Consider the following 13,254-nt stretch of genomic DNA (forward strand, 5'->3'; position numbering starts at 1 on the left):
CCTGGTTCTATCTGAAACTCTGCATAATGATTAGTCAAATCCATTTCACTTGCCTTCATTAATCAAGGTCGTTTTAACACTTGCATGTCCTCCAAGCAGCTCCTAGCCTAAACAAGATGTTTGTCTAAGTTATTTTCCAGGACCTTGGAATCTCAGCTGTGTATAGTTCAAGTTGAGCTAGTTAAGGGTAGCACCATCGACCCTCCAGCTGGGCAGGTGCTAGTGTATGCTGGGCGACCTTTTGAACGTGGAGAGGCCTGTAGCTTAGCTACACCTGTGCAGGACCACGATTATCGCACCCTTTCCCAATCACCTTTCCCCACTCCCCCCACGCCTCAGCCTTCCCTGCTTCTTTATTGGTCATCCCATAAATAACCCAGCCCCTTGCCTTCTGGGAGGTGGGTTTGCGGTTTGTTCTCGGGTTTCTTCTCTTGGCTGCCTTGGGAGTAAAACCTCTGCTTCGAGCCTTGGTGACTCAGCGTTTTGGCTTGCTGTGCCTCCTGAAAAGTGAACCTGGCTCAGTAACAAATTTGGTGGGTCAACCAGGAGGTAAGTCCAGATGGGAATTTTGCCTGTTGGTTTGTCGGCCCCTTGCTGGTGCTGAGAGCCTGTGCACGAATCCAAGCAGCTGCCTGTCCGTTTGTAATGGGACCGTCCTTGGGATTTCTCTGGGGAGGTGCCACCAACCTTCAGCACTTAGTTTCCTTTTGCAGTGAAAAAATGGTTTTGGGTGTTTGGGTTTGGAAGATGCCTTTTGGGTAACCTCGTTAAAGAAACACACCTATGCCCAGGTTGTTTGTGCGATCCTGACCTGGTGTGGGTTGGAGACCCATCTGGTGGGGTGTGGGCAGACAATATAAAAGGTTACAGCCGTTGAGTTACCTGGGTTAAAGGCCTGGGATTTTGTTTTTTGATCTTGTCAGGTGGGGCAAAATCCCTTAAGGCAAGTTCCCACTGGAGGTGTGATTGCTGAAATGGGGCAGCCAATGGGATTGACCTGGGCCCATTCTCCTTTTTCAACTTCAGATTTAATTGGAATTAAACAGTATGTCAACTTATAGAGATGACCCAAAGAGAACGGAAAACTTTCTTTCATCGATTTCTTGCAACCCACAACCCGACCTAGGCCGGTGTTCAAAATTTATTCACCACCCTCCTCATTTCAGAAGCATGTAGAATGGTGCTGGATAGAGCTGCGGAGGAGGCAGGTGAGCTTCATTCAGAAACCCCTGACGGCCCGATATAGGCTGCTGCCAGCACAGCTGAACCAACAGTGCATCCTAACTGGGATATGATGCTGGGGATAGGCCCAAACTTGGACATTATCGAGACTGCATTCTTGCAGGATTGTGAAGAGGGGGCCGAAACAAAGAAGCCTTAATGAAGCGCAGGAGGGACTACAGAAACGGAATGAGGAGGCTTCAGAATTTCTAAAGAGGATCTTTAAAGCCTATGGGCATATACAGATACAGTCCCTGAGGCCCAGAGAATTTAAAGATGGTTAATATGACTTATTGGTCAGAGGGCCTCTAATACACAAAGGAAAATGCAAAAGGTGGAAGGGGCTTTAGGAATGCCTACGTCTTAGCTTGCTGAAATTGCCTTTAAAATTTTTAATGGCAGGGACCACGTTTAGGGAAAAGGAACAGTGGAGAATGAAACAACAGGCCACTCTGCTGGCAACTGCCTTAACACAGAGAAGAGCTGGACCCCACAAAGGACTCGGCAAAAGGTAGGGGGCCCCAGGCCCTAAACTTCCCCTGGAACGGGTAACCCGATAGTCGGTGTCACTCTGGCTTTCTTTCAGTTCTTCACCTGTGTAAAACTCGTTTTTGCCCCAGGACATTTGTACATGCTGTTCTCGTGGCTACTTTCTGTCTGTTCATCTCCAACTCACTGTAATGTGTATGTCACTTTAAAGAAGACATAACACTTGCCCTATCTAAATCAGGTCTCCCTTCAAAGCACTAAATGTTTTGTGGTCCTCCTTTTCTTCCACTTGACCCAAAATTCCATAAGGGCGAGAAGTAGGTCAATTTTGTTGCATATTCCCAGTTCTTGGCATGACTCTTGACACATAATAGATGCTCATTAAATACCTGTTGAATGATTGTATCACTCAAACCTGGGATATTTGGACCAAGAACTAGGATGCAAGCAAGAGATTTGATGTTCATTCCAAAATTCCCATAATAGTAGAAGGGATGACAGTAAATAACAGACAAGTTCTAGTACACATCTTGACTTCAGCAGGGCAAGAATAGTGTAACAGCCTTAAGGCAACCTCCTGAAAATGAACTAGGGCAATCTGGTATTTGTGTCTGCCTCCAAGACACTTAAACACCCTCAAAGTTCTGGTAGTTGCATATAATAGGGAAGTCAAGGCCATTTTTTGGAAACAAAAATGCTATTCCTGTCTCTTCTGCTCTTTAAATCATACCAATAATGTCTGCTCCTCCTCCTGTATATGAGATTATGCCTGCTTGCATTCTGATTCACTGGAGCTACATACAGTCCTTCTGTCTATTATAGTCTAATTAGAGAGATCTCTGGAATTTACCAAGAGAGGCACCCACATCTTCATAACTGCTGAGTGCAGTTTCCTCACCCTTATTTCTGTATCTAAATATACTTATCTTTCATTTACCTTCAGGCCTCATGCAAATTCTCTTTATTTCCAAATAAGTCACAGACTCCTTCAGACAAATTAAGTGGAACCCTGGAATCTGTCTATTTGACAAACTTGGCTCTGTTAGATCCTATTCTGGGTGCAGAATCAAAGAACTGAAAGATGTCATAAATATCCTCAGGGGCTAATAGTCTCATGAGGTTGCTTATGTCCACACACTATATCAGCCTTCCTTTTGTTTCTTCCTGCTTCCCTCTCACAGTGAGTCAGACTTCTCAGGCTCCTCTGGGCTTTCTTTAAAAAGAGGAAGAAAAGCTCATTGCAGAATTCATCCTGAGGTGATAGTGACCACTCCTCCTACTTACACAGAAGACTTTGTCCTGGGTAGAAGGCCCACGTGGGGGGTCTCTAGCCTTAAGAAATGAATCTCAAATGGCAGGCTTCCAAGATCAATGTGAAGCCAGTGAAACGACTTGGGGCTAAATCAGGGGTAACACTAAGGTTGCCTTGTCATAATGGGAGGAATCAGACTGGCTCGGTGATCCCAGGGATGTGAGCCCAGAGATGGTCCTTCGTTCCAAGTGCCCCAGTGTCGTGTCCTGTGCAGCGTCACTCACTGAAGTCATCAATAACATATCAAGGCCAGGAAATTGGAGTCTGTGGCCAGAGATCTCAGAACACTTCTAATTGGTTCTTCCAGATCGAAACCAGAGAAAAGAGTAGAAGGGTAACCCTCACTTGGTCAACTTATGTTCTTGGAAATGCCATATCTGGTAGTCAGATATTTAGATGGTCTCCCATTGTGATAAGAAATGGGCAATGTAAAATCAATAGAGTCTGCCAGTATTTTTCAGAATGTCTTATGAACAGTGAAATTGAGCCCTCATTGCCGTTATTAAAAAATTATAAAATATATTTTATAATTGGAAGCCTCAGAGCTTGCAAAGTTTTCCTTCTCATAACTAGAATGCATCTTTCTCATGATGTGCTTTGGTCAGCTACACCAACCCCTGTACCACCTAAGTAGGTAGATGACATTGAAAAACCTCTGAAAAGATGTGGACTTGGTTCACAGACATTTTGGTGTAGTGGAAAGAATGGAATTTGGAGTTGGGCAGACCTGGATTCTAATATCAGTGCTGACGTGTATAGCACCGCCTTGGGGTCATCACAGCTTCTCTGGATTCCTTGTTTTGAACAACCAGATTATGGTGGTGACGTAGCATCGGGGATGAGTAGGGCTTTCAACACTTTTCTTTCTTGCCCACTTCCCCAACTTTTAGTCAGACTTCACTCAAAAGATGTGTGTGAGTGTATATACATGTAAGTGCAAATAAGTTTAGGCCAGAATGAGATGGGGGATGAGTTTTAGCAGAGGTAACTTTTCCTAAAAATGATTCTGACTTTTTACTGACACCTTAGAAGTATCTATGGGCAAGCTGAAGACACAGGTAGCTTGCTAGGCATCCAGAATGTGCCTCCGAGTGTCTTAATTTCAAGAATTCTTTTGTCTAAATACACACGCCTTCATTAGCATTGATCCCACAGGCATGGAACTGAGGAGGATAACACTTATTGAGGTCACGTCATTGTGACTCTTCAAATACCTTTGCCCAGTGGATGAAGCTTCAAACAAAGGACACGAGCCAAGATCCATTTTGTGATAACTTTTTTTCTTTAGAAAAAAAATATGTACAAAAAAAGCTAAGAAGAACCAACATGGAAGTGTCAAGAAAACATTCTGATAGATACAGACAAGGGAGCTCCTGCTCTCAAGGAAGTTACACATTAGTTATTACCATGCTAGAAAAATGTGATGCAGTTAAAATTCTAGAACAATTAAAAGCCACAAAGTCAAGCTGTTGCTCTGGGGCTCTAGGTTGTAGATGCTCTGATACCCTTTCTGCAAAATAATACTGTGCAAACTGTAAAATATTCATTTTCATATAAAGTCCATACAATATGATCTACAAAACTGAGTTGACAGGGGACGCTGGTACTGGCAGTTTTTTGGGAAAGAAGGCTGTAGTGTCACCTGCCAGCCCAAAGACATAATTGCAGAAAGATCTTGAATTTCTTAACCAGGAGAGGCCATTACCTAAGAATCATACCCAACATTCCTCAAATCCAGGATTTCCTGCTATTGTTTATGTAACTTAGGTGATTTTATTAATATGTTACTTTAACTTAGAACGCAATCACGTTAAGAAATCAGAAAAAGTTCTTTTTCAAAGTAATACTTCTTTCTACACAATTGATTTTGTGATTTACCATAAACCAACATTGTCTTCCCTGCAACTCAGAAGTTTTTGATTTTTAAATTCAAAAATCCTGGAAGAGGCAGCAACTGTGATAATAAAAGATTAAAGTGAATTATTTCATTTCAGTGTCTATAAAACTGAGAAAAGAAGGTTTGTGTACAAATATCACAAAACAACATCAACCATTGAATAAATGTGGTTCTTCAATGCACACCTGAAGAAGAAGAAAATTTTGTTTAAAATTCTGGCATAAATATATTAAAGCTGACTAAAAAAAAAAAAAAAAAAAAACCAGGGCAAGCTACATCACTTCCTCATACAAAAAATGTACAAAACATTAGCCTCTAACTAGATAAACATAATACTTGTCTTCACAGTTTGACATCAAGTAACTGTGTGCCTTGAAGTATCGAATTGGAGGGTGATTTAAAAAAAAAAAACAGCTTGTGACACGTCAGCCGTTTCAGGTAACTTCGGTCATAGAGGCAGAGTGATTCTGCGAACACAAGCAGATAAAACCTTAGTTGACTCATGCACACACTCTCCCCAGAATATCCTCTTGCTTTCCTGTCTCAAGTTCATTCTGCTCCCGGTCCCTCACATGCTCTTCCAAGGACCCTCAAATTGTTACCTCTTCTATTAAAACTTCCCTGATTTTCAACCCAAATAAGACCATGTCTTATATTATATATGATATAATATATCATATATGATATATCATATATTCTATGAAACATTTGAAGATCTAAAAGTAACTTTAGCTTCATCCCACATCTTTTTTTAACATTGTGGCTTTAATTTTGAACAGTTCTAATCTTTGAAAAATTTCCATATGATATATTCTGAGTCATGAGTTCCAGAGCAATGAGTTTAATATTTTCTGATGCACAGGGGTTTTTGGTTTAAGGTATCTTTGAATTTCTAGAGAATGTGATCTAGATGCTTTTAAAGTTTCTTGATTTGCTTTATAGTCTTGCACGTGGTCTATTTTAAATGTTTTGTGTGTTTTGAGAAGGATTATATATGTGCCTTAGATCAACTTTATTAATCATCTGTCTTTTACTATATTTCATTTGCTTATTACTGAGCGAAGTGTTAAAATCTATGATTGCAGCTTTGTCTACTTTTCCTTGTAGTTCCATTAATTTTTGTTTATATGGTTTGTTCATAATCCTTATCTCTTTTGTTTTATATAACTTATACATAATCCGACCTTTCTTCAGGCCCAAGTCTTTCTCTTTTGTTTGAACTTAAAACTTCCAGTCCATGGGATTGGTAAATACCTTAAGAAATGGTGGCTTTATATCTAATTTATTATGGGTTTCCAGATTCCTGTTTGTTTTTAGGACACTAGAGATGTATATTCTTGAGAGTTCAACTATGAATTTTAGAAGCTGAGTAGTCCATATTTTTCAAGGTACTTTTATCTACCATATTTGTGAAAATTGAGGTTTTTATATTTCTTGCCGTAATGTGAAAAATTTGTTTTTACTTTTATAATATGCTTTCTTTTTAAAATTTTTGGTCAATAATTTGGTCATTTATATGTTTATGAGTCCATTTAAAAGTGGGTGGTAAAGATAAGGTAGTTTAACTGCCTAAGATAACTAACTGGGTGACTTTGGGCAGATTTCTTTATCTCTCCAAGTCTTTTCTTTTTTCTATTTATAATTTGAAATCTATAATATCACTAGTTCTAAGTCAAGGGGTGGTGAGCATTAGAATTCCTCTGGGACTATTTTCTTATATGGCTTTGCACCCCAGAATGGCTGAATCAGAATCTTCTGGAATAAGGTCATAGGCATCTGAGTCTTGAGATAGATTGGATCCTTGTTTTTTGTTAAAAAAAAATATCATCTCCCCCCTATATCGCCCTGCCCCCATCAGGAGACACGGGAGACTTTATACCACACACAGTGAGTTAACACGCTGGCTCATCTCTCATTTCTCTGTTAATATAAACTGTGTTCAGCAAAGACACAGTTGCTCAACGCTAAGCTGATTACGCAGGTGAAAGTGGGTGTGAGGCCGCAGGACGAGGATAGCTTGGAGCTGGTCTCTCTAGGACACAACAGCTCTGTTGCATCACAAAATAATCCTTTGGAAACTTGACCATTTTTGTTTTGTTTGGATTCTGTAATTTTTTACTTTCTGGTTTCTCTTTAGTATTGGGGAAAGATTTTAGAAAATGTACCGTCTCAACCACAGAAGGCAAATACTCAAATTTGAGTTGATCTTTTGGAGAGAAGGATAGAACACTGCAGCTCTGGGGCTCCGTGTGGCAAAGGGGAAAGGATGTCTCTGGAAGAAGGGAAGGGAGGGTGAGGGTGTTCCCTCCCCAGCTAGACAGTCTTCTCCTTGAGGCGCTCTGAACAGCTGGATGGATTTCACGTGTGAGAATGTGTACTTTAAAGACAGGTTCATATCTTCTCTCAGTTCCCACAAGTCCTCCTCCCAGGAAGATGGTTCTATCCCAGAAATTACAAAGGAGCAGCTTCTAGTAGAAGCCATGGCTGCTGCTGGTGCACAGAAAGCTCTTGCCCACAGGGGAAAACACAGGGCATATTTATTTTGGAAGAGCTGTAGCTCAATGTAAACTATGCCAGCCCTGTGCAGCTCAGCTCACACACACTGTCCCCTAGAGCGTGTTTCCATATTCAATGCTGAGAGTTGTAGATTTCAAAATGGAATTTTCCTTAAACGTCAGGCCGTGTGGTGTACAAGAGCAAGCAGGGCCTTTAGAGTTAGATGGGCCTGGGTCTTGATGTTAACTGGGTGACCTTTGGCATGTTACTTAAACTCTTTGTGCCTTACTTCATCTATAAAGTCGAATAATAATGCCAATTGCAGGATTATTGTAAGGAGTGAATGTGAGGGCTTGCAATAAATGCTCATTTTCTCTTCTTGACCCACAAATAAAGGGTATATCCTCCTAACTACCCATGTGGAAAGCAGATGCTTGGTTACTTGAATATTGCACAACTAGTATGGAAGGCATCACTTAAGAGGCAATACTTTCCATCCGGCTTCCTGTAGCTTTATTTTGACTAGCCTGCAGAAGTCCTGTTCATCATTACTCATCAACTTCTATTTACCATGGAGTTTCAGATATTGACTAGAGCCCAATTTTAGGTTCTCAGTTTTGACTAGAGGGTCTAGTTCAGGTTTTGGTTCTGGCTTGCATCTGTCCATCTATCACATATTTATTTCACCCCTAGTGAATGCCAGGAAATATAGAGAGTAAGAAAGACATGGTTCATATACTTAATCTCTCAGTCCTTGTGGGAGGCAGATATGAGGGGATTACTGACATTAATTGTGAGGGGCAATCACACCTGGGGCCCTGGGGTCCCTTTGACCCAAGCCTGGTATTCACGAAAGGCCTCAAATTGTGCCCAGATGAGGGGATATACATGGAAATAAAGATACATGGACAGATTTGAAAAGTTCAACTACTGCCTGTAGTGAAAAATAAACTAATACATGTTTTTAAAGAATTTAAAAAAATCTATATTGGGAATAGCAGGTTTTGAAATCAGGTTGGCACTTCATTTTTCAATGTAAGTAGAATCCCCCAAAACATGGCCTGGATGTCTCTTGGCCTGGTCAACAATTACTGGTCCTGAGGGAGAAGAGAGAAGTCTGGAGAAGGCTTCAGACAGAAGGTTATGCTTGAGCAGTGCTGGGTAAAAGGATGGGGCGGAAACAGGGTGCTCTTTGACCAGGACATTCAGGGCAAAGTTGACAGCATTTACAGGGACAGACTGATATGTTTGTGGAACTTGGCAAACATCTCAGCTTGCTTTTTAAATTCACCTTTGTCATTAGTTGCTTCATCTCAAAAAATAGAGGGAACGACTCTGACCTCACCGGGTACAAGAACATAATTAGGGAAGAAAAACTAGGGAGAGTCTATTTCACCATTTCATTACAAGGTTTTATTATTTAGCTAATTCGTCATTCAACCTGCATTAACTGGCTATATATAAATAAACCAGTAGTAAAATTTTCAGTATGTTATTTCCAATTGGACCAAGTCAAAATTTTCACCTTAATACAGATGAAGGGAAAATGAACGAAATACTTGGCACTGGGTTTAATGGAGAGCCCTAAATATTTTTCCCAAGGTGGAAATAGCTTGTTTTTTTTTCTGGTTCATTAATAAAATTAGACTTCATTAAATGTGAAAAGAAATAGGATAGTTTCTCAGATGTCTGATAGTTACTCTTTAAATAGTGAAATATTTTATACTATATTGATAGGAAGTACATGATAATTCCAGTGGGAGGAGATTTGCTTCTCTTGCACTCTGTGAAAATGATTTAGTAAGGAAATGTCAAATACAACAAGATGTGGAGATAGACTATTACAGAAAATAAACATTTTAGCAGGACTCAGCTACATGAAAAACGTGTCATGATATAAAAACCCTGTTTTATTAGTTATCCCCATTCTGTCTGCTTAAAGAGCTACTCACCCCAGTTTTCCCACTTGCTGGCTATGTGGCTTGGGGAAGTAATTTACTGTTGCTATCTTCATAGTCCTCTCGCTCTGTGAAATGGGAATTATACTACTGATTCAGTAAGTTTTTGTTCAAATAAAAATATATTTGTAAAGCGCCTAGCAACTGTCTCGGGCAAAAGTCAGTGCTTTATACCATGTTTCAGGGCTCATTTCAGGTGGCAAGTCTTCTCTGTGGCTTCCCCTGCCTTAGAATAAATTCCTTCTTCATCTGTGTTCACAAAGCGCTTCGTGTATCTGATTCAGCATGCCGTATTACGATTACTGATTTATATACACCTTTCCTGATCATCTGTGAGTTCTTTGAGCACAGGACTATGTGGCTAGTTATTCATCTCTGGGATGAAGCAAGGTCCTGGGGTAAATCAGTGATCAGTTAGTACTGTTGCATGGAATTTTTGATGGTCATCAAAACAGATCCAAAAGGATACTTAGTTACCGTTTTTAATGTGCTGCCAATTTACATCTATCACTGGATGTAACAGAGCATTTCTTTCCAAATGTTGTCCTAGTTACTAAATCAAATTGGCCTCCCACAAGAGTGGGTGTAAATTTCACAAGTGTGTTATTACATTGCAGGTCAAGGTATCCTAAAGCAGTTGGGGTTTAAGTTAGGCATGACTAAGAACTTCCTGAGGAAGGGCCAAGCCCTGGAAGGAATACAGGATTAATTGAGGGAAGGTGTGAAGTTCTTGAGGGCCTTTATGTAAGATTTTTATTGTTGCTGGGTGGATTCAGTTATGTCCTGTTTCCAGTAGAGGAATGGATTAGTTGACCTCCAAGAAAACAGGCCTGGAGCCTCCGGGTTTGGTTTGCTAAAATCACTTTACTGTACCTGTGCACTTAAGGTTTCCAGAGGGCTTTCTATCCTTGGGAAAGCCATTAGGGGTACTCCACGGGGGTCCTCGGGTTTGGGTTTGGAAGGAGATCCTTGTGTTCCTTTAAAGTTATGGACCACACACATTCCCTGCAGGATGAGGGGAAAAAAGATTGGGGTCAGACTGCAGCCGTCAATGCCTGGCCATCTCTGCGGGTGGCAGACCTTCCCCCTTAGAATGTCATTGCATAGTGACTTGTGAGCCAGTGGGTAGGGACCATGGAAAGACCTGGGGCATGGTTCAGGCTGTCTGCTGCTGAGCACATTCTAGGTGCTGAGGAAGCATCTGTTTGATCACCAGATGGCCAGGGATGCTCAGTCTACTCCCATTGAGCTTGTTTCCTCACCTGTAAAAATGGGAATAATACCTACCTCATAGATTTACAACAATTAAAAGACATGATGAATATAAAGCACCTCATAATAACAGCTAACATTTACTGAGGGCCACTTATGTGTCTGGTACTGTCCTGAGGGTTTACCTTATTTCATCTAATCCACTCGGCAATCTTAATAAGGGAGGTACTATTATCCTCTCCAACTTAGATAAGGAGGCACAGAGAATTTAGATAACTTGCCCAAGGTTACACAGATTTAAACTCCATAGCCTCTAAATCACACCACTGCTATAGGATTTTGCCTCTTAACAAGTGCCAAACATACAGCAAAAATGCAATGTTAGCTAGTCTTTAACTCTTACCTAAGATGATTACCCTTAAGTTACTTAGCAAATAGTCACATAATTTATTAGGCATGTTTATTGCTTCCATTAAAACTCCCTCTCTAAATTACTACCCACTTGTCTTTATTTCCTACTGAGGCCCCTTCATAACTGAGTCTGTTCTAACCATCTTCTGTCTCTTTCCATACTCTCTTCCATTGTTCTGCATCGTTTTTTTCTATATCCGGTGCCTCTGAATCTTTCCTGTAGCTCCTCAAATCCCACAGAATGTTCACATGAATATTCTCTACCTGGCTCTCCTCTACCTTACTCTCCAGCTCTGCTTAAACGTCCCCCATTCAGGAAATGGGAGAAGTGGAAGGTGTAGGAGCTCTGGGGTTGGAGAGAGCAGGTCAGATTCCTGGCTTACTGGCTGGGTGGCCATTGGGCAAGTTACTTATCTGTGAGCCTCACTTTCCTCTTTTATAAAATGAGGATAAGACTACTGTTAGGGCACGATAAACAAAACAAACACAGAACTGATGGGTGGTTACCAGAGGGGAAGGGGGGCGGGGGGAGGGCAAAATAGGTTAAGGGGGTCAATTATATGGTGGCAGATGAAAAGTAGACTTTTGGGGGCGAGCGTCTGTATACAGATGTCAAATTATAAGGTACACATGAAACATACATTATAAACCAAAGTTACTTCAGTAAAAAACATTGTTAGGGTTGTCCTGGGAGCACATGATTTGGTGTATATAAAGTGTAGGGCATGTAGTAATTGTTCAACTAACCTCCTTCCCCTTTCCCCCACTTTGATCTTCATAAGAAACACAAAACCATAATGAACATAGGCCACATATATGCTCCTGTTCAGACTCTTCTTTTTCGGCCTCCTCCAAGTCTCTGCTTTGGAATGCTTCCGTTCTCTTTTACAAGGTCCGCTCCTCCCATTTCCCAGCTTGGCGAGTGTATATGTGAGGTGTGTACATGCAGATACAGTGGGGGACAGTGTGGCCTGCCTCCTACCAGACCCATTCCACAGCAGGTATGGGTCTTACATAAAGAACATTTGTGGAAAACAAATTCTGACATTCATCATCAATTGGGAAGGCAATACAAGACTTAACAGTAACCAAGTGGTAGGAAGGAGGGCTGCAAGTTACTGAGAGAACACAAGTTTAATGTTAAATTAGAATTTGTGTATGGGGCCTCGGCAAACACAAAGTTTTTGGATTTCATCCCATAAAGACCCCATGAAATTGCTTGGAACAGTAGTCAGTACCGCTTTTTCTCTTTAGCTGGGGTTGAGCTGGATCCAGGACTGATGGGGACAGCGAAAGTGTTTCTTTGGAGTCCAAGCCTTCATTTATGTACTATTGATCTCTGTTTGTAAAATCCTCTCTTCTCTTGAAGTCATCTGTATTCTCTCCCCCTTTTAAAAAGCACCCTTAGGGAAATATCTTCTGAGAGCTCAACATCTGAGGATCACCTCAGCACCACTTTTCCTGCTGCTTCACCCAGAGAATTTGCATTGAAGTCCCTCATCTTTCACTTAAGAAAGAAAGACTGATCCATTAGAAATAATTTTGAATTCAAATGGAGCTTGCCAATTAATGTTCTGAGTAAATGCAAGCATTTTCTGTGTGTATCTGAGCAGGTAAAAATATTGGGAAACTCTGAGTTAGAGGTTGGGAGAGGCATATGTGCATTTTGTATGTTGGTGAGGACATATATACAGAATCCCCATATGGAAGGGATAGGACAAGGAGAAGTTAGGTCATAGGCCTGTGAAATCCATCTACGTGTGATGTTAGTCTTAACGGGTGCCTTGGACCAGAAAGGGCAGAAGGGGAGGAAGGACATCCAGGCTGTAATGGCTTCTGTCTCCTAGGGGAGGCCTGCTGAACGTTATTAGGAGATTGATTTCATGCACAACATCTGCAGGCCTAGTGATTTACTGTAAATCCTTCTGGGTGTATTTTATTTTATTTTATAAATTTATTTATTTTATTTATTTTTGGCTGCGTTGGGTCTCCGTTGCTGTGCACGGGCTTTCTCTACTTGCAGCGAGCGGGGGGCTACTCTTCGTTGCGGTGCAGGGCTTCTCATCGTGGTGGCTTCTCTTGTTGCGGAGCACGGGCTCTAGACATGCGGGCTCAGTAGTTGTGGCATGCGGGCTCCGTAGTTGTGGCATGCGGGCTCAGTAGTTGTGGCTCACGGGCTCTACAGCGCAGGCTCAGTAGTTGTGGTGCACGGGCTTAGTTGCCCCACAGCATGTGGGATCTTCCCAGACCAGGGCTCG

General features: G+C 41.4%; 1 protein-coding gene across 1 annotated transcript in view; it reads right to left on the minus strand.

The window, feature by feature from the left end:
• Positions 1 to 5,311: 5,311 nt before the first annotated feature.
• PLPPR1 (phospholipid phosphatase related 1) overlaps positions 5,312 to 13,254 on the minus strand; it is a 263,459-nt gene continuing 255,516 nt past the window's right edge. The window contains exons 7-8 of the mRNA XM_024126495.2: positions 10,247 to 10,378; positions 5,312 to 5,386 (exon numbers count right to left, since the gene is read on the minus strand). Coding sequence (XP_023982263.1) covers positions 5,354 to 5,386; positions 10,247 to 10,378 — 165 coding nt within the window. The 3' untranslated portion in view covers positions 5,312 to 5,353. The remainder of the gene's footprint in view (positions 5,387 to 10,246; positions 10,379 to 13,254) is intronic.

This window comes from Physeter macrocephalus, chromosome 9 (assembly GCF_002837175.3).
Source record: "Physeter macrocephalus isolate SW-GA chromosome 9, ASM283717v5, whole genome shotgun sequence".
NCBI lineage: Eukaryota > Metazoa > Chordata > Mammalia > Artiodactyla > Physeteridae > Physeter > Physeter macrocephalus.